We start from the raw sequence: 21,811 nt of genomic DNA on the forward strand, positions 1-21,811 counted from the left end.
AGGCTCATTCACCTGCACATCTACCAATATGATATATGCCATCATGTGCCAGCAAAGCCCCTCTGCCATGTACATTGGCCAAACTGGACAGTCTCTACGTAAAAGAATTAATGGACACAAATCAGATGTCAAGAATTATAACATTCAAAAACCAGTCGGAGAACACTTCAATCTCTTTGATTACTCGATTACAGACCTAAAAGTGGCAATTCTTCAACAAAAAAACTTCAAAAACAGACTCCGAGAGACTGCTAAATTTGAATTAATTTGCAAATTGGATACAATTAACTTAGGCTTGAATAAAAACTGGGAGTGGATGGGTCATTACACAAACGAAAACTATTTCCCCATGTTTATTTCCCCTCCCCCCCAACCACCACTGTTCCTCACACGTTCTTGTCAACTGCTGGAAATGGCCCACCTTGATTATCACTACAAAAGGTTTCCCTCCCCCACTCTCCTGCTGGTAATAGCTCACCTTACCTGATCACTCTCCTTACAGTGTGTACGGTAACACCCATTGTTTCATGTTCTCTGTGTATATAAATCTCCCCTCTGTATTTTCCACTGAATGCATCTGATGAAGTGGGCTGTAGCTCACAAAAGCTTATGCTCAAATAAATTTGTTAGTCTCTAAGGTGCCACAAGTACTCATTTTCTTTTTAAAGAGTTGTTAGTTACTACAAGAAATCTTACAGATGCTGTGAACAGCTCAGAAACAAGTATCTTATATGAAGGAAATTTGTTTTTTATTTAGTTAACTAACATGATGGGAACTTAAGTGAAGAGAAAAAGGAGACATCTCTATATAATATAATTGCTGATTGCTAAATGCATCCAATAGTCATTTTTGAAAAAATGTGTATAGTTCAGTTTGGAGTTTTGAATTCCAATATCAACTTTGTTTTTGAGGCATTTATAACTTTGTCATTTTAATTTGCTTGATGCTGAAATTTGCCATTCAGTGCCCCACTCCGCATACATTTTTGTTATTTGCTCCCCTCCCTACCCAACATTTCATTTAAATTGGTTTGGCCAGTTCTTTGGAGGGTTGTCAACTTTCTATTTTCTGAAAACAGGGCACTACAGCACATTTCCTTTTGACGGGACTTTCCGGATGAAAACCGGACACCTGGCAACCTTTGTTCTTTGTCTTATGCTTACACACACACACACACACACACACACACACCCCTACCCGACAAACAAAATGAAATTTTACAGGCACCTAAGGCATGTTTTGACAAAATGCAGTAACTGATTTTTCAAGATACACAGTAGCACATACAGCATATCAGAGAGCAGGATCAAGTGCTTATTCATTAGTTTTGATTAGTGACACTGGGTATTTTGGAGAGAGAAATTAATTGGCAGAGTTATTTAAAGTTTCCAAAAATGATCATGAATTTAAAGTAACTACTTTTCATGTATGGGTTCCTACATGATAATAACTTATACTGTACTGTGCAAAAACTAAAATAGCACACGTTGTCCTGACACACTGTGTCAGCTCTAGAATGATATGCATTCTGTTAGGGCCTGATCTTGTATCACTAAAGTCTGAAAGCACAATTAGGTCCTTCATGCAGAATATTCTTATAAGAAAAAATTAATAAACTCAGTGTTAATGTCATTATTATAATATACTTATATCTTGCTGAGCCTTGTTGTGCTGTGCCTATAGTGAAACACAAATGGTAGGTTACATGATGCATTGTTCTCATATCTTTTCAAATAACTAGATAAGTTATAAAGTAAGTGGCAGCTTGAACTCTGTGCTTGGAAAAAATGAAGTGTTCATTAAATTGTACCAACATGAATAAAGACTTAAAAACTATAACTAATGAGGCAATTCTATTCTCTGACAAACATGTGAATGTCTGCACTATGCATAACTGTTCAAGCTAATTACAGTGGTTTACTTTTGTCTGCTAGTTTGTAAATGATATTAGGTTTTTGAACTTTGGGTACATTCATGTTCAGACTGAATTATGTCACCGACCTTATCCAAAAAGAACAGTATTGCTTTTTGCTGGTTCTCTTCATCTGCATTTAGTTTGTGTCTCCCAATGGAAGCAATCAGCTGTATCTCTTGTTCTAGAAGTGCACAGAGGGCTGCCTTTCTTTCTGCTCCAGCGAGAGTGCTGTTAATGCGCTCAATCTCCTCCTGCCTCCATACTATATTCATTAAAAAAAATGGATTTTAAAACTTCTAAAAATTTACCAGCTGGACATTTTTGCTTTCACATTCTGTCAGTATGTATTTATTTTTCAATGTTTAATGCCAAACTTTCAGTTTCCTAACAAATAACTTGTACATTTTTAAGTTTGTTATGCATATTTTTCATACAAATTAAACAGCACAGAGATGGATCAAATTATGATATAGATATGCTATGTACATTCATCTCCCCAGAGCTGCCATCTTGTGCTCCACAATCTAAATTTTTATTGAGAAAAGATCCCTAGGCCTTACAGTTGTGAAGAAAATCTTCAAAACATGAATCAAGTGTAGCTGAAAAAATGAATTCTCCCTGAGTTTGCAGAGACCCTGAAACAATAGTTCTAAAAAGTGTGAACAATTCCAGTTCATTTCAATGAGGTATTAACTCAGATGTCCAATGACAGTTTAAAAACCTATATTAATTCTTTCATTGCTGATCAAAGCATATAAGAAATCAAAAAAATTATATTATGAACCTCTGCCCAAGTTACTAGAAGTGATATCTCATTTTGGCACCTTTAGTGGTTGATGCTTCGAGTCCTACCATTTCTGTCCAATCAAGAAATCAAGCCCAAGGAACCTAGGGACATCAAATCCGCACTGAGGTGGAATCAAGCCCAAACAGTCCAGCAGAGTCCACGCATTTATTTGAATCCTTTTGAGAGGAAGCCAAGCCCAAGAAGTCCACCAGTGGAGCTCAGCTGAGGACTCATGATCCTGTTTTGAATATTTACAGAATATACTCTATAGTGAGCAGAGTTCCATTTGTGGGCAAACCTAGGTAAAATACCAATACTTCCTCCTTCTCCCCTCCCCCCAATAGTTTGATCCCTGAACATAGATATTGTGCACCAAAATCATGAGATAAAAGCAATTACAGTATGTAATCATATCACACAGCTGAGAATCTGGCCTTCTGACTCCTAGAACCACATTACCAAAAAAACCAAACAGTGGAAAGCCAGGCAGCAAATCGTTAGAGCAACTGCAGCACTTGAATATACAAGCCAGGCAACTGTACTAACTTGTTTAAATAACAATTACATACATATATAGATCATAGAATCATAGAAATATTGGGCTGGATGGGACCTCGAGAGGGCATTTAGTCCAGCCCTTTGCACTGAGGCAGGACCAAGTAAGGTTAGATCAACCCTGACAGCTGTTTGTCCAACCTGTTCTTAAAAACCTCTAATGATGGGGATTCCTCAATCTCCCTTGAAAGCCTTAATTAATTCCAGTGCTTAATTATCTTTATAATTATAAAGTTTTTCCTAATATCTAACCTAAATCTTCCTTGATGCAGATTAAGCCCATTACTTCTTGTCTTACACCCATTGGACATGGAAAACAATCAGTCCTTAATCTCTTTATAACAGCCTTTAACATATATGAAGATTGTTATCAGATTCCCCCTCAAGTCTTCTTCTCTCAAGATTAAAAATGCTCAGGGTTGTTGTGTTTTTTTTAACCTTTTCTCATAGGTCAGGTTTTCTAAAGGTTTTATCATTTTTGTTGGTTTTCTATGAACTCTCTCCAATTTGTCCACATTATTCCTAGTGTGGCACCCAGAACTGGATACAACACTCCTACTCCAGCCTCACCAGTGCCAAGTAAAGTGGGACAGTTACCTCTTCTGTCTGTCACACAACACAGCTGTTAATATACCCCAGAATGATATTAGCCTTTTTTGCAACTACATCACATTGTTGACTCACATTCCATTTGTGATCCACTGTAACTCCCAGATCCTTTTCAGCAGTACTACCACCTATCCAATTATTCCCAATTTTGCATTTGTGCATTTTAGTTTTCTTTCCTAAGTGAAGTACTTTGCACCTATATTTACTGAATTTCATCTTGTTGATTTCAGACCACTTCTCTAATTTTTCAAGGTTGAGTTGAATTCTAACCCTGTCCTCCAAAGTAAAGTAACTCCTCACTTAAAGTCATCCCGGTTAACGTTGTTTCCTTGTTACATTGCTGATCAATTAGAGAACACGCTTGTTTAAAGATGCACAATGCTCCCTTATAACATTGTTTGGCAGCCGCCTGCTTTGTCCACTGCTTGCAGAAAGAGCAGCCTGTTGCAGCTAGCTGGTAGGGGCTTGGAACCAGGGTGGACTGGCAGCCCCCTATCAGCTCCCTGCTCCCCTAAGTTCCCTGTGTGGCAGCCACCCAGCAGGCTGTCAATTGCCGACACTTCAGCTGTCCATCTCCCCTACTGCCACGCGCTGCTCCTGCCCTCTGCCTTGGAGCTGCTCCCAGGAGCCTCCTGCTTGCTGTGCAGGGGTGGTGGTGGAAGAGAGGTGTGATAATGTCAGGGTGTCCCCCTCCCCTCTGCTCCTGCCCCCGCTTATCCCCCTCTCCATAGAGTGGGGTGGCGGGGTGTGGGGGAACAGAACTGGCAGCAGCTGCTGTCTCAACTTGCTGATTTACTTAAAAAGGCAGTGTACTTAGAGTGGGGTCAGTGTACTTAAAGGGGCAATGCACGTCTCTCTCTCTCACTCATAGGATGTGTGTCTCTGTCTGCCATGCTGTCTCCCCTCCCTCCATTTGTGCTGCCTTGTAGAGTGTGAGGCTACATTAACAACGTGTTAACTCTTGTGGGCTCAGCCAATTGCTAGTTCATCATTTAGCAATAAGGCATTCCCTGAGAAATATCCCACCCTCTGCCTTCACCACCTCAACCAAGCTTCACAATCATCTTTGCTGTGTACAGTATTAAATTGTTTGTTTAAAACTTATACTGTCATGTGTGTCTGTGCCAAAAGCCTTACTAAAATTAAGTAATATCAAGTTTACAGTTTCCCTGCATCCACTAGGCCAGTAACCCTGTCAAAGAAGGAAATTAGGTTGCTTTGGCATGATTTGTTCTTGACAAATGCAGGCTGGCTATTGCTTATAACCCTATTATCCTCTAGGTCCTTACAAATTGATTGTTTAATAATTTGTTCCAGTATCTTTCCCAATATTGAAGTTAGGCAGGCTGGTGTGTATTCCCTGGGTCCTTTTTGTTCCTCTTTTTAAACACAGATACTAAGTTTGCCCTTCTCCTCTTCTCTGGGACCTCAACTGTTCTCCATGAGTTCTCAAAGATAATTGCTAATGGTTCCAAGACTGCTTCAGATAGTTCCTTAAAGTAGTTTAGGATGAATTTCTTCAGGCCTTAAATATTCTTTAACCTGTTCTTTCCCTATTCTGGCTTGTGTTCCTTCCCCCTTGTTGTTAATATTAATTGTGTTTAATATGTGGTCATAGTTAACCTTTTTAGTGAAGGCTGAAGCAAAATAGGCATTAATAACCTCAAACTTCTTGATGTTATCCATTATTAGCTCTCCTTTCCTGCTAAGTAGTGGGCCTACACTTTCCTTTGCCTTTTTGTTGCTTCTAATATATTTATAGAACCTCTTCTTATTGCCTTGTATGTCCCATGCTAGGTGTAATATGCACACGCACATCTATCTTGGCTTGTTTTGTACTTCCCATTACCACAGCGTATAAATGCTGATAGATAGATAGATAGATAGATAGATAGATAGATGCACGTACACTTATGAACTTCTTTCTGTTCCTAATAATATCAAAATGTTTTAAAATGAGATAGTGACTTTTCTTTTAGAGTAGCAGCCGTGTTAGTCTGTATTTGCAAAAAGAAAAGCAGTACTTGTGGCACCTTAGAGACTAACAAATTTCAGACTAACACAGACTAACACGGCTGCTACTCTGAAACCTGTCATTATGCAAGGCACTGAATTTAGCCGTATAGAGTAAATTTGTTAGTCTCTAAGGTGCCACAAGTACTGCTTTTCTTTTTGACTTTCTTTATGTATTATATAATCAACCTTGAATTTTCTTTGTGAGATTTTTTATTTTTTTGCAAAGTTAAGAATTATCTGCATACATAAAACCTTTCTTAAAATATTATTCCAAAACAGTTACACAACAAAGCATACATGTCAAGAAAACAGTATACAATGTATACTTAATGGGGGGGGGGGACAAGGAAATCTAACATAATACCCTATCTCAGGAAAAAGCTGCACAAAGAAAAGGTTTATTCACTTCTTATCACCAGCACCTTTTGCTTTTTCATTTTAGAAGATTTTAACTCATTTCCTTAAGGCTCCTTTTGCTCTGGTTTAATGCTAGGCTGCCTGACAAATTCACAGTATCCCAAGATACTTCTAAGAGCAATCATTTTAATCAACAATAGCACTGCATAGCCCAAAGCTTCATATACCACAAGGAGGCAGAAATTTAAAAGACAAAACTAATAAATATAGTAAGCAAGGTTTTGTTTAAGAGACTAAAAGGTGTTTAGATACAGCTTTTGGAATTGTCTAGATTCACTTATTGAATTCAGGCAACCAGTTTAAAAATGCACCTTATAGTGTAACTGCTTTACTGGTATTGAGAAATCTCCAGTCTTTAACTATTCCCATGTACCCATTTTACATTTTAATAATAAAATTGCCTTACTAAAATATTATATATATTATATAAACTAGAGCTTGTTTACTATTCATGCTCAAAAAAACCCAAAAACTGACAACAATTCTAGCCAGTTCTGGCTGACCCTGTAACAAACCACCCCTGTTGTGATCACTGGCAATGCCCTTCACAGATCTTTAGAGGCCAGTAATCTCATTCTATTACTGTCACAGTGATTTAGCTTGTATAGTCCGTTGACACTATAAGAATGTGAAAGTACTTCTAGCTGCAGGTAGAAAAAAAAGTGGTTCCTAGAATCACTAAACTCTGTTATAATGAGGTGAATGACTGCAGGTCACTGTACAGAGAAGCACCTAGTTAAACAAAACAAACAAACAACAAAAGCAAACAGTCAATAATTTATATAATGACTGATTTTTTTCCAACATCTGTAATGAAATTTTCTTTTACATTGTTTGTATTGGCACAAACTTCTTGTGTTTCCTAGATACTACATTCCTCAACTTGCACAGCTCAGGATTTTATTTATGAACCAGATGGTATTTTAACTAAACAAAAGAAACACTTATATAAACCACAAGTTTCAAATCTAAAAACAGAAAGACTAATTCAGGATTTCAAGTCCATCTTTGTTAGTTCTATCTCATATAAGCCTCTTCAAAGAAAACCAAGTGGACTGGGTCACATTGTTAATTATGAAACAGGTTTTAAAATAAATGCTATGAGGCTCCAGATTCCAAACATAAGCACTAACAGTAAATGGCCAAGCTTTTCAAAATGACTTGGGATTTTGGAGTCCTCAATTTTTGGGTACCCAACCTGTCACACATCTTTCAGGAGCCTGATTTAAAAAAGTGCTGCACACTCACACTCTGAAAATCAGGCCACTTGAAGGTGTCTCATATTGGGTGCCCAAAAACACCTACAATCACTAGTCATTTTTGAAAATTGTGGCCAATAACATCAATACTACTTAGCACTTGAACAGCAGTTTAGCCTTTCAGCCACTTGAAGTTTGGCAGAATCAGAACAGATGCAAGTAGAACTCAAGAGTTTTTAGCTCCCTATCTTTAATTCAGTTCACTAGACAGTGCTGTCCCCATCACCACTTGAGCCACAGAAATAATGTTATCAGAGGCTACCAACAGACCACAACAGTCTTATTCAATGTGAGAAATTTTAGAGGAATTCCTGTAGTTTCATTATATGACAACATTTGCACAAGGCCAGTTTTTAGTTATTGTATTTTTCAGAAAGGTATGCTCTGATATTCTCTGTGTAATATTTGTATGTTCAGGTCATTCTCCTATTGCTGTTATAGCAGGTATCCCTCTGCAGCACTTCCTTCATGTTATTGCAAGGGAAAGTTATAAAGGTCTTGCTATACTAGAAGACATGATTCATTTCAGTGAGAGATAAGTGTGATGTTGTACCCCATAATGCTTTATAGAAATATGCTTATAATGTAAATATGACATAACTGGAATATGTTTTATGCTAGATATGCCATGTAACATATCTTTCCAAAGGTTAGTTCTTCTGCATGTATTCATCCTATTCATATGCATGTATCATTTTTATATCTGAAGTTATGAGCGTTGGCTATATGTTTGTATTTAAAATGTTTGCTGTAGAAACCACCTAAGGCAGATTTGGTCAACATAGTGTGAAGGGGTTATTCAAGTAATTGGGAGTACTTGGTTAACAATGGACCTTGATAGATGCCAGTCCACATCTAAGCTTTTCTGGGAACATCCTGTAGAAAACTGAGTCATGCATGGACATGTGACTTGCCCATGTGACTCCAAAACTCCATTTTGTGGATTCTACACAGGGGGAGACAGGGGCTTCCACCCACAAGAGAGAGACTATATACGCTCCTGGGAAAACCCCTTCATTTGGTCTTCAGCTGGCTCAAGAGATAGCCTCTCCACCCTAAGGAGATGCCTGAAAGAAACTGAAACAAAAGACATTAACTACAGGGGTGTGAGTGATTGCTGGATCCAGACTAGAAGGAGGCTAGTCTGTCAAAGAAGCTTATTGGAACATCTCTGAGGGTGAGATTTACCTGCATTTAGTTTCCTACTGTATTAGGCACAGACTTGCATGTTTTATTTTATTTTGTGTGGTAATTCACTTTGTTCTGTCTGTTATTACTTGGAATCACTTAAATCTTTTTAAAGCTTTTTAAAGCTTTTCTTGACCTGCTGCTCACAAACCGGGTAGAATTAGTGGGGGAAGCAAAAGTGGATGGGAATCTGGGAGGCAGTGACCATGAGTTGGTTGAGTTCAGGATCCTGACGCAGGGAAGAAAGGTAAGCAGCAGGATACGGACCCTGGACTTCAGGAAAGCAGACTTTGACTCCCTCAGGGAACAGATGGCCAGGATCCCCTGGGGGACTAACATGAAAGGGAAGGGAGTCCAGGAGAGCTGGCTGTATTTCAAGGAATCCCTGTTGAGGTTACAGGGACAAACCATCCCGATGAGTCGAAAGAATAGTAAATATGGCAGGCGACCAGCTTGGCTTAATGGTGAAATCCTAGCGGATCTTAAACATAAAAAAGAAGCTTACAAGAAGTGGAAGGTTGGACATATGACTAGGGAAGAGTATAAAAATATTGCTCGGGCATGTAGGAAAGATATCAGGAGGGCCAAATCGCACCTGGAGCTGCAGCTAGCAAGAGATGTCAAGAGTAACAAGAAGGGTTTCTTCAGGTATGTTGGCAACAAGAAGAAAGCCAAGGAAAGTGTGGGCCCCTTACTGAATGAGGGAGGCAAGCTAGTGACAGAGGATGTGGAAAAAGCTAATGTACTCAATGCTTTTTTTGCCCCTGTTTTCACTAACAAGGTCAGCTCCCAGACTGCTGTGCTGGGCATCACAAAATGGGGAAGAGATGGCCAGCCCTCTGTAGAGATAGAGGTGGTTAGGGACTATTTAGAAAAGCTGGACGTGCACAAGTCCATGGGGCCGGACGAATTGCATCCGAGAGTGCTGAAGGAATTGGCGGCTGTGATTGCAGAGCCCTTGGCCATTATCTTTGAAAACTCGTGGCGAACGGGGGAAGTCCCGGATGACTGGAAAAAGGCTAATGTAGTGCCCATCTTTAAAAAAGGGAAGAAGGAAGATCCTGGGAACTACAGGCCAGTCAGCCTCACCTCAGTCCCTGGAAAAATCATGGAGCAGGTCCTCAAAGAATCAATCCTGAAGCACTTAGAGGAGAGGAAAGTGATCAGGAACAGTCAGCATGGATTCACCAAGGGAAGGTCATGCTTGACTAATCTAATCGCCTTTTATGATGAGATTACTGGTTCTGTGGATGAAGGGAAAGCAGTGGATGTATTGTTTCTTGACTTTAGCAAAGCTTTTGACACGGTCTCCCACAGCATTCTTGTCAGCAAGTTAAGGAAGTATGGGCCGGATGAATGCACTATAAGGTGGGTAGAAAGCTGGCTAGATTGTCGGGCTCAACGAGTAGTGATCAATGGCTCCATGTCTAGTTGGCAGCCGGTGTCAAGTGGAGTGCCCCAGGGGTCGGTCCTGGGGCCCGTTTTGTTCAATATCTTCATAAATGATCTGGAGGATGGTGTGGATTGCACTCTCAGCAAATTTGCGGATGATACTAAACTGGGAGGAGTGGTAGATACGCTGGAGGGGAGGGATAGGATACAGAAGGACCTAGACAAATTGGAGGATTGGGCCAAAAGAAATCTAATGAGGTTCAATAAGGATAAGTGCAGGGTCCTGCACTTAGGATGGAAGAATCCAATGCACCGCTACAGACTAGGGACCGAATGGCTCGGCAGCAGTTCTGCGGAAAAGGACCTAGGGGTGACAGTGGACGAGAAGCTGGATATGAGTCAGCAGTGTGCCCTTGTTGCCAAGAAGGCCAATGGCATTTTGGGATGTATAAGTAGGGGCATAGCGAGCAGATCGAGGGACGTGATCGTTCCCCTCTATTCGACACTGGTGAGGCCTCATCTGGAGTACTGTGTCCAGTTTTGGGCCCCACACTACAAGAAGGATGTGGATAAATTGGAAAGAGTACAGCGAAGGGCAACAAAAATGATTAGGGGTCTAGAGCACATGACTTATGAGGAGAGGCTGAGGGAGCTGGGATTGTTTAGTCTGCAGAAGAGAAGAATGAGGGGGGATTTGATAGCTGCTTTCAACTACCTGAAAGGGGGTTTCAAAGAGGATGGCTCTAGACTGTTCTCAATGGTAGCAGATGACAGAACGAGGAGTAATGGTCTCAAGTTGCAATGGGGGAGGTTTAGATTGGATATTAGGAAAAACTTTTTCACTAAGAGGGTGGTGAAACACTGGAATGCGTTACCTAGGGAGGTGGTAGAATCTCCTTCCTTAGAGGTTTTTAAGGTCAGGCTTGACAAAGCCCTGGCTAGGATGATTTAACTGGGACTTGGTCCTGCTTTGAGCAGGGGGTTGGACTAGATGACCTTCTGGGGTCCCTTCCAACCCTGATATTCTATGATTCTATGATTCTAAATCCTACTTTTTGTATTTAATAAAATCACTTTTTACTTATTAATTAACCCAGAGTATGTATTAATACCTGCGGGGGGCGGGGGGACAGCTGTGCATATCTCTCTATCAACGTTATAGAGGGTGAACAATTTATGAGTTTACCCTGTATAAAGCTTATACAGGGTAAACTCATAATTTATTTAGGGTTTGGACCCCACCGGGAGTTGAGTATCTGAGTGCTGGAGACAGGAGCACTTCTTAAGCTGTTTTCAGTTAAGCCTGCAGCTTGTGGGGGACGTGGTTCAGACTTGGATGTGTGTTTGCAGCAGGCAAGCATGTCTGGCTCAAATAAGGCAAGGTACTTGCTGGCAGGGAAAACAAATTCAGAGGTAGTCTAGGCACATTAGGTGGCAGTCCCAAAGGGGTTTCTGTGATCCAACCCGTCACAATAAGACTTAGAAGACTCACATACAGGATACTAACAAGTTCAGTAAATGGTCAGAGGGAAATAAAAGAGGAGAGAAGAAGAAAATTAAGATTAAAAGGACATCAGAGGAGGAGAGGGAATTAAGAACACGTGTATGTTGTCTTTTGAGTTTTGGCTAAAATATCACAAACCTCTGTGGCATTTTAGATGGTTAAAATTCTGAACTATGGACATTAAATCTGCATTTTGTATGGATTTATTTTCAGCTATTTAAGTGCATCACAGTTATGTTAATCTTATTGCATTTCAAACAAAAAAAACATTCCAGTTCCTCCAACTGAAGTTAGCAATAGAAATGGATGAAGACAACAGTAAATCTATCAGATAGAACAATTATCAGCTGTATTTGGTAACCTGATTCATTCCTAATATGAAACAGAAAATATTTGGCTGCTAGATAGTAATTTACTTTTAAAAGTACTTCATTTTTAAAGTACTTCCATTGGAAACTGAAAAAAGTAATGGAAACATTTCCACTGACATCAGGGCTCTGTAAAAGTTTGTTTTTAACAAAATCCTATATTTGAGGCCTGAGACAATTTGATTATGCCTCTAAGAAAAACTTACATTCTAAAGCATGGTAAAGTAGTTCAAAGTCTTCCTTTGTTTTAGGATTTAATCTTCGCTCATGCTCCCTTCTCAATCTTTCTTCCTTCTCTCTTTTTTTCCTTAACTCTTCTTGTGCCTCCCATTCTAACCGCAACCTTTTTTCTTCTCTTAATTTCTGTACAACATTTATGGCATGCCATCGTCGGAAATATGTCTGTAATACTATTACCTAAATAGAGTATAAAACAGATGAATAATTATCCATTTAAAGTACAATGCCAGAAATTTTGTTTTAAGTAGAAGAGAAATTTGTTAGAAATTACAATTTTGTTTAAAATGTACAAAAACTAAATCATGACCTTCATTGTACTCCTACCAAGATAGATGGTAGTTCTGTTATTGACTTCAGTGAGAGCACAATTGGGCCTAAGTGTACCACTGACTATCTAGCTTCAAGTTATCAAACGTATGCCTGACCTGTGATTATAAAATATGGCTACCTCATGATCTTACCTCAAATCTCTCCTTTGCCATGATGCCTACACAAAACTTGCTAAGGATTAGGCCGCTGGTATGCTGAAACAACTGCCTATTATACTGTGTTTCAATTACAATGCTTTGGTATCTTTTCGTTTGTTTTTAAAGGGTTGATTGTTTCCATTTTCTGATAAACGCCATACAAAGACTAGAATTTTTTCTCTAGTAAATGCACTTGGATGAGTGGATATAGATATGCAGAAGTCAAATATTTATTAACAAGATAATAAGTAAGTATATCCAGTAGAAATACGTGTTCTAGAGAAGTTCAGATAACCACCTTTCCACAAAAAGAAAAGCAGTACTTGTGGCACCTTAGAGACTAACAAATTTATTAGAGCATAAGCTTTCGTGAGCTACAGCTCACTTCATCGGATGCATTTGGTGGAAAAAACAGAGGAGAGATTTATATACACACACAGAGAACATGTATATAAATCTCTCCTCTGTTTTTTCCACCAAATGCATCCAATGAAGTGAGCTGTAGCTCACGAAAGCTTATGCTCTAATAAATTTGTTAGTCTTTAAGGTGCCACAAGTACTGCTTTTCTTTTTGCGAATACAGACTAACACGGCTGCTACCCTGACACCTTTCCACAGTATCTCAATTACATTAACAAAGAGCAAGATACAGCATTGTATATGCCAGCTTGCAAGTTTTAACAATATAATAAATTATGGGACCAAAAATTCAGATCTAATGTAAACAGACATAACACCATTGATTAAATGGAGTTAAATGTGCTTTCACAAACACCCAAACTGGCTTGTAATATTATGGAAAAAATCTTCAAAAATGTGTACCTATCTTTCAAGGGAAAACTGGAAAATGCAACTAAAATTGGCTGCATAAATCCATTTGCACATCCTTTAATAATTTCTGTAATGGCTATTAAAGAACATACTGAAACAAACTGTAGGCCTAAGGGAGCAGTCATGTATTCAGGGCCCAATTCTGCAAGGTGCTCACCACACTAATTGACCAAAATCATAATACCACCTAGCTCTTATAGAACACTTTTCAACATTACAAAAAAAAAAAGAAGTCAGTGGGGAAATGGAGGCCCAGACCAGGGAAATAACTCAGTAGCAGAGCTAGGAACTGAACCCAGATCTCCAAAGTTCCAGTCCAGTGCTCCATCTTATTAAACCATGGTGTCTCCATGGATCAACTTGTGGAGTCATGTATACTTATGCCTACAATTTGCCTAACTAAAGGAATTTTATGAGAAAGCTATGAGGAAATGAAAACATTTTTAGACAAACTTCTATACATAGCAGTTGGGATGTCATTCATTCTGAGAGAAACCACCAAGTCTTCAGATCAAATTTCTCAAGATGTGCAGTAACTAATGATGATCTCACTGTTGTTAAAATAAAACGCTGATAACACTCTAAATTAGCGGATACATGCTTTTTCCCTACCCCACTGGGAATCACAAAAACAAAGCTTAAAGATTAACAGGCATTTTTGCCATTCATCTTTAAACACATTCTTTGAACGCTTATCCCATCATATCTATAATGTGTTGCTTTACACATAAATGGATAAGAACTTACTGAATCAAGTCTATGTTTATGATATTCTTCTGCTGTAAAATATGTTCTTGGTTCTATTAGCTTGTCAGTCATGTTTGACACATAGAGGCCAATTTTAGTCATCTGTGTGGAGGTTGTATTTCTAGTCTGTTGGCGCTTATTTTTCTCCACAATGGTCTGGAACAAAAATATAATTTATATTAATATATGACATTATAAGAACCTATACTGAGGATTTTTGTATTTTTTCCAATTAAAATGAAAGTCAGCTACTTAAAATCATGCAAGTTAATCTTATTATTTGTTTTTAAGTTAAACTGCTTATTTTGATATTTATTTCCAATTTATGCTCAATTATTTCTCCAATCAGCTTAATTTCTGGCAACAATGTCAATATTCTATTCTGCTTAGCAGAAAATGTTCTAAATGAAAGACTGTTAAAAGATTACCTGTGTCTCCCTGCAAAATAGTTTAATTCCTTTGTCATGTCGTTTTTTGGGTACTGTTTGTGATCCTGCATTATGAAATTCCACACCTGTTACACTATGCTTAAATCCACCCAGAAATGGTTTACGATAGGTAGGCCTTTCAATCTCTACTGCTACATCTTGGAATGTGTCAGAATCTGTTCAGATATTACAATCATTAGATACAATTGTATACTATTCTGTATGTAATATGATTACTATTTGACACAAATATTAATATTAATGCATATCTGAAAAACATTATTGACCTGTTTGCACTCTCACAGTTATGACATCAGGCATGTTGTAGTCCTGCTGCAATTTAATTGCTTTGATTGGGTACTGTTCTGGATCAAGAGAGAACATCTCAATTTGGATAGTTCCATGAGGCCTAACTCCAATATCCATTAGAGTTTCACTATCCTCAATTAGCCTCCCTAAAAAAAAAAAAATAGCCATGTAAGGTGTTCTTCTGTAATAAATGAGGATACAATTAAGAATTTTCCTCAGGAAGAAATAAAAACTACAGATGATGTTAGTGAAACATATAAAAGAATAATCATGGTGTTTTGAGACAGTTTGCCGCTGAATTTAGGGAAAGACTGTGGTACTTCTGCCCCAAAAGATGTCCCATGTAGATTGTCACCAACACGCAAAGAGAAAAAAGATCATTCATATTCATTTTCTAGAAAAAAAGGCACAGCAATTAAAGTATTTACTTATCTCATTTGTTAACATTAAATACATATAATATTCTAGCTTTTACATTTAGTTACTCTTTGCCCTCCTGGAGGATTTAATGTATTAGTAAATGATGAATGGTTATTAATACATTTTAGTTTTAATATGAAAACTAAAAATAAAATGTTTGGGTTACACAGAGAGCCAAACCTGACAGCACCTCTATTCTAAAACATACCGAGAATGCCCTCAGCTCCAGTCCCGATAATTAAAATTTGGTGGCTAGATTCACCAATTGGAAAGGTAAAAGCAGTGTATCTTCCTACTGTATTTTCCACTGCATGCATCCGATGAAGTGGGTTTTAGTCCACGAAAGCTTATGCTCAAATAAATTGGATAGTCTCTAAGGTGCTACAAGTGCTCCTTATTCCTTTTGCTGACACAGACTAACACGGCTACCACTCCAAAAGCAGATGGACTTAAGCACTTTTGAATATTTTACTCATAAGCAATAAATTTTCAAGTTTCTTGTGACTTTGGCCACTCAATTTAAGACACTTTACAGGGTATGTGCTCAGCACTTTCTGAAAAGTGTCCCTAGTTGGGAAGCCAACAACTGGGACACGCAAACTAACTAGTCGCTTTTGAAAATCTTGGACATAGTATTTTTTATTTAATAGTTCTATTTACAAACTTGCTAATGTGTGTGCAGAATTGCTGTGTGCACAATAAACAAACTGGCCAGAAAGCTGAAATACACTGGATATTCTGCTGCAGACCTCTGGTTTAAACACTAACTCAGATAGATACAATCTGCCATTAATTTTAATGAAACATTTCATATACATATTTCTTTAATGGAAAGATGTTACTAAAATACATGAAGTTGAGCCCTGGGTCTGTTAGAGGATCTCCATTGGTTTTGATAAGGTGTTTTAATGCCACTGTAACAGGTTTGAAAAGCTTAGCCTGCCAATTCCATTGTTGCCCAGCATGGAGCAACTCTGTGCCACTTTTTGGTCATCTCTGCTCCTGCAGATCCTCCAAGAAAAAAGAAAAGGAAAAAAAAAAGAAAGAAAGAAAACTGACTCAAGCAGAAAGTTTTGAGAAACAGATGCCAGGAAAACCACCTATTCTGTGTCATTTCCCCAAAGGAAAAAATTAAGGATAGTAATTTTCCAGAGCAGCCTCTACCACTTGGATCTTACTCATTTTCTAGTTCCCATAACTACAAAACACCGTTTCCTTTCCAGTACTACTTAGCTCTCTGCTACTAAATCAGATATGCTCTAAGATTTCACCTACTCTAAGTTTTCTGAAGTAGAAAAAAAAAGGGTATGGAACTTTTCAAGTTTGGTGTCAGCCCGAAGATAATATTTTTGTGAAATGTTTAAGGAAAATAATTGGAGTATAATAATAAAAAACACGTTTTCATCATTAGAAAAATATTAAGATTTTGTTTGGTTCACCAACAAAAAATGTTTGAAGTGTGGTTCTCCTGTGAGGAGGTGATGTAAAAATACAACTTCTTATTCAATGGACCTGCTCCCTGTGTGTGTTAGGAGATATATCTACTGACTGAAATACATGTTTACAGCTTTTTGTCATGCAGAGACAAAACACCTAAGTGAGTGTTAGCTGGATCCTATTCCTTCAGGGGTAAAATCATTCTTGGGGTAATTCCACTGAGTTCAATGATCTGACACCAGGCCTCTTAAATTTATTATATGGCATATGCCAGAAATATATTTCTACTAAGAATACAAAATAAGGTCCTGATCCTACAATTGGAGCTGCATGATCAGACTACTTTACTCATGTGGAGCCCCACAGAAGTCTGCCTTTGATGATCCAATTGCAGGATTGGGGCCTAACCATTTATTATTTTTAATAGGGCTGAAGAATAGAAGGAAGCTTTTAATATATCCTTGATACACACCTTGAAATACGACCTGTAAGACATTCAGTGGTACTTTTAGCTGTGACACAAAGAATTGCTTGAGCTTCCTTACAGTTTGATCAATGTTAAAAGCCATTGTGATCATCTGGATATCAGGAACCAACATGATTTTAACTGAGGAAAATAAACAGAGATGCCAATTCCTGTTAAATTAATTGAAAGGATTATAAATATCCTTTTATTTAGATTGAAAAACTGAATCTCAGCTCTTGCAATATGCATACGGCACTTTTCTTTCCTCCATCCAAATATGCTTTATGTGCATAATTGTGTACATTTTATATTTATATATAAAAATACATTCATATTATAAATATTATATTTAAAATTATTTACCACCAAAATTATGAAATGTAAACAAATCAGAATGTAAAACATACCAATGGCAGTACTACTGTGTGACTTTGCATGCCAATATGACAGAACTGCTCAGCTTATTTGTGGTTCTCAATGAAGAGAACATTCGAAACAGAGAAATAAGGATCAATATATAAAACACTTTTCATTTATTCTACACTTCGCTCCCAAGTTAATAGTAAAATATTACTTTAATCTGTTTGTTTGGTGTTCCAGCAGATGGATATAGTGGAACACAATTTTTATTAATATAATATGGTTTCAAGTTGATTTTTACTTCCAAAATATCAAATATTGGCTGGAGTCCATGTTGCCTCAATAAGGTGATGAGAAAAAGCCAAGAATCAATCCATTGGCAAGTTGTGAATAAATATGGTAACATAGCTTTTGTAAAAAGATGGCAGTAACAACTAATTTTTACGTGCAGCAAATTTTATACCTGTTGCTGTTGCATTTGTCATTACTTCTGCCAATGACCTCTCAGATTCCAAAGCCTCCCGTTGCTTCCTACCTAAGTTGTATATTTCAGCTGCTAACTTAGCAAATGTTTCTGTAGTAATTTGAGAAATTTCTTCAGTTATTTCAGTTAATGGAGCAGTTGGCTCAGATACACCCTGTTCACCTTTTCCAAGCAATTCTTCTTGATTACCCACAGCAAGGTCATTTTCCTGTTCAAGAGCTGGTTCCTGCCCTTCTACACTTGTCTGCTCTTGTTCTTCAAGAGCTCGTTCCTGCCCTTCTATACTTGTCTGTTCTTGTTCTTCAGGAACCAGTTCCTGCCCTTCTACACTTGTCTCCTCTTGTTCTTCAAGAGCTGGTTCCTGCCCGTGAGCCTCTGGAGCGGATTCCAGCTCCTTTTGTAGTCCATCCTCATTTGATTGTGATGCATCTGTCCTTGATTTCAGAAGAACCAATGTCTCTGCAGTGCTAATGTGATCAGTCTCTGTATCGTCTTCTGCTTGTGGCTTTATTTGTGTGTGCTCTATCATTTGCTTTTCAGAGTCTGATGCTTCAGTTTTATCTACTTCACTGTAACTATCCACCACCTCCTTTGGATCAGCCATTTTCCTGAAATTTAAGATTACCTATTTTTAAGATTGCTGCATGTATAAGCGTAATAATTCACAAACTTTTTTGTTTATTTTAGAATTGCATAGTGGTGCCTATCCCCAAGCATATGGGTACTTTAAATTACCAAACACACTTAACCATATCTATCACTATACTGCCTATTTAATAGAGGCTTGGATCTTTGGTTCATAAAGAAAAGCATTACCAGTCCTTGCAACAGTGGGATCAAACCTTCCCAATTATTTTCACTAACTGTAGGTAAGGCTGTGAGTCTGTCACGGAGGTCACGGATTCCATGACTTTCTGTGACTTCTGCCGCGGCTAGTGCTGGCTCAGGATCTGCCCAAGCTAGGCAGGCCCTGGGCCAGCAGTAGCAGTGTGAATGTGTGGGAGGGGGCAGGGGCAGGGGGGTATGCTTACCTCAGGGTGGGGGGCTCCCACTGGGATGGCTCTGCAATTCCTAGGTGGTGGAGGGGCTGGAGTGAGGAGGCTCCACACTGCGTGCTGCCTGCAGGCCCCGTTCCCACAGCTCCCATTGGCTGCGGTTCCCAGCCAATGGAAGTTGTACTTGTGCCCCTCCGCCACCTAGGAGCTTCAGGGACGCAGAGCCGAGTAGGGTGCCGCTGCCAGCTCTCCCCTCTCAACACCAGCTGAGGTCCCGGCCCATGCACCACGGCCCAGCTTCCCCCTCCCCAGCACCAGCATGCCACAGCCTGACCCTCCCTCCTCAGCAGGGTCCCGGGCCACCTCCCCCAGCACTACCCCCCCCCCCCAGCGAGCACCCATGTCCTCCTGTCCAAGTTTTAGTCACAGGAATTTTTAGTAAAAATTTTTGTTTATTGCCCATGACCTGTCCATTACTTTCACTAAAAACACCTGTGACTAAAATGTAGCCTTAACCATACGGCACAATAGAATCATAGGACTGGAAGGGGCCTCAAGAAGTCATCTATTCCAGTCCTCTTGGTAGGACTAAGTCTTATCTAGACAAACGGTGGGCAAACTTTTTGGCCTGAGGGCCACATTGGGGTATGGAAATTGTATGGCGGGCCATGAATGCTCATGAAATTCTGCGGGCTCTGGGTGAGGCCAGAAATGAGGAGTTCAAGGTACAGGAGGGGGCTCTGGGTTGGGATGCAGGTGGGGTGAGGGCTCTGGGGTGGGGCTGGGGATGAGGGGTTTGAGGTGCAGGATGGTGCTCTGGGCTGGGATCGAGGGTTTCGGAGGGCGGGAGGGGGATCAGGTCTGTGGCATTAAATTGGGGTGGGGGGGGGATCAGGGATGCAGGCTCTGGGCAGAGCTTTCCGCAAGCAGCTCCCAGAAGCATGTCCCGCCTCCAGCTCCAAGGCATGGCCAGGCAGCTCTGCACGTTGCTCCATCCGCAGGCGCCACCCCTGCAGCTCTCATTGGCCAGGAACTGTACTACAACCAATGGGGCGGGGCAGTGTGCAGAGCGAAGCTCCCTGGCTGTCCCTACACAGAGGACCCAGAGCAGGGTTATGATGCTGCTTCCAGGAGCCGTATGGAGCGGCCCCCGACCCTGCTCCCCAGCTGGAGTGCCGGAACAAGGCAAGCCTCAGACCCCACTCCCCAGCAGGAGCTCGAGGGCAGTCTTAAAACGGCTGGCAGGCCGTAGTTTGTCCATCCCGATCTAGACCATTCCTGACAGGTGTTTGTCTAACCTGCTATTAAAAAATCTCCAAAGATGGAGATTCCACAACCTTCCTAGGCAATTTATTCTAGTGCTTAACCACCCTGACAGTTAGAAAGTTTTTCCTAATGTCAAACCTAAACCTCCCTTGCTGCAATTTAAGCCCATTGCTTCTTGTCCTATCCTCAGAGATTAAGAACAATTCTTCTCCTTCCTCCCTGTAACAACCTTTAATATACTTGAAAACTGTTATCATATTCTTTCTCAGTCTTCTCTTTTCCAAACTAAATAACCCCAATTTTTTTCAATCTTCCCTCATAGGCCATGTTTTCTAGACCTTTAATCATCTTCTCAAGACTTTCTCCAATTTGTCCATATCCTTCCTGAAATGTGGCACCCAGAACTGGACACAATACTTCAATTGAGGCCTAATCAGCGTGGGGTAGAGCGTAGCCTAACCATTAGTTGGTAAAAATTTCCCCCCCATGCAACTAAGACCTCACTGAGCAAATTTCACTAGAAATGGTAGCTGCTAATAATTTCCTTCTCTGCTACTCAACCAACGATGTGGGCCAAGTGAACCTGATTCCAATCTATTTTCATAGCAAAATACGTAGAAAACATGGTATGGTAAGAGAGACAACGGAACTAATGCAAGCTGGAATCACCCATTTGAAGAGTGTTCAGTCAGTGAGATTTTGCTAGTGGGCTGAAGGCAAAAGAACATCTCTTCTGCATCTGTTACAAGCACAGCACAGGAAGAAGCTCAAAGTGACTTTCCCACCAGCACTGCTCTAACCTCACTATTAGCCTCAGTAAAAAGAAAAGGAGTACTTGTGGCACCTTAGAGACTTACCAATTTATTAGAGCATAAGCTTTCGTGAGCTACAGCTCACTTCATCGGATGCATTTGGTGGAAAAATGGTGGGTTTTTTTCCACCAAATGCATCCGATGAAGTGAGCTGTAGCTCACGAAAGCTTATGCTCTAATAAATTGGTTAGTCTCTAAGGTGCCACAAGTCCTCCTTTTCTTTTTGCGAATACAGACTAACACGGCTGCTACTCTGAAACCTGTTATTAGCCTCAGCGGATCTGTAAGGGTGTGCCGGGCTCCTGCTGTGGAACCTGATGACATTTTGATACAGCGTCATGGTACCTTGAGGCTGGATGGGCAGTCACTGTACTGTCATGAAAGAGGATGTCAATGCACCATCGCGTTGCCTCTGCCACCTCTCCCTTGCCATCACGCAGCTGAGATTGCCTCACCAAGCCCCTCACATGGCTTTATTTGGGCATTGGGACTGTGGGTTGTGACCCCATTACAGTGTCCTAGGTCAGCAGCTGATGAA

General features: G+C 39.8%; 1 protein-coding gene across 2 annotated transcripts in view; it reads right to left on the reverse strand.

Annotated features, from left to right (window-relative positions):
• Nucleotides 1-21,811, reverse strand: part of IQUB (IQ motif and ubiquitin domain containing) — a 58,599-nt gene that overhangs the window by 36,356 nt on the left and 432 nt on the right. For both annotated transcript variants that reach the window (XM_038406732.2, XM_043495845.1), the window contains exons 2-8: nucleotides 18,180-18,808; nucleotides 17,363-17,497; nucleotides 15,012-15,179; nucleotides 14,725-14,900; nucleotides 14,297-14,452; nucleotides 12,218-12,428; nucleotides 2,003-2,178 (exon numbers count right to left, since the gene is read on the reverse strand). In XM_038406732.2, the coding sequence (XP_038262660.1) occupies nucleotides 2,003-2,178; nucleotides 12,218-12,428; nucleotides 14,297-14,452; nucleotides 14,725-14,900; nucleotides 15,012-15,179; nucleotides 17,363-17,497; nucleotides 18,180-18,804 (1,647 nt within the window). In that variant the 5' untranslated portion in view covers nucleotides 18,805-18,808. The remainder of the gene's footprint in view (nucleotides 1-2,002; nucleotides 2,179-12,217; nucleotides 12,429-14,296; nucleotides 14,453-14,724; nucleotides 14,901-15,011; nucleotides 15,180-17,362; nucleotides 17,498-18,179; nucleotides 18,809-21,811) is intronic.

The sequence above is a fragment of the Dermochelys coriacea genome, chromosome 1 (assembly GCF_009764565.3).
Source record: "Dermochelys coriacea isolate rDerCor1 chromosome 1, rDerCor1.pri.v4, whole genome shotgun sequence".
Classification (NCBI taxonomy): Eukaryota; Metazoa; Chordata; order Testudines; family Dermochelyidae; genus Dermochelys; species Dermochelys coriacea.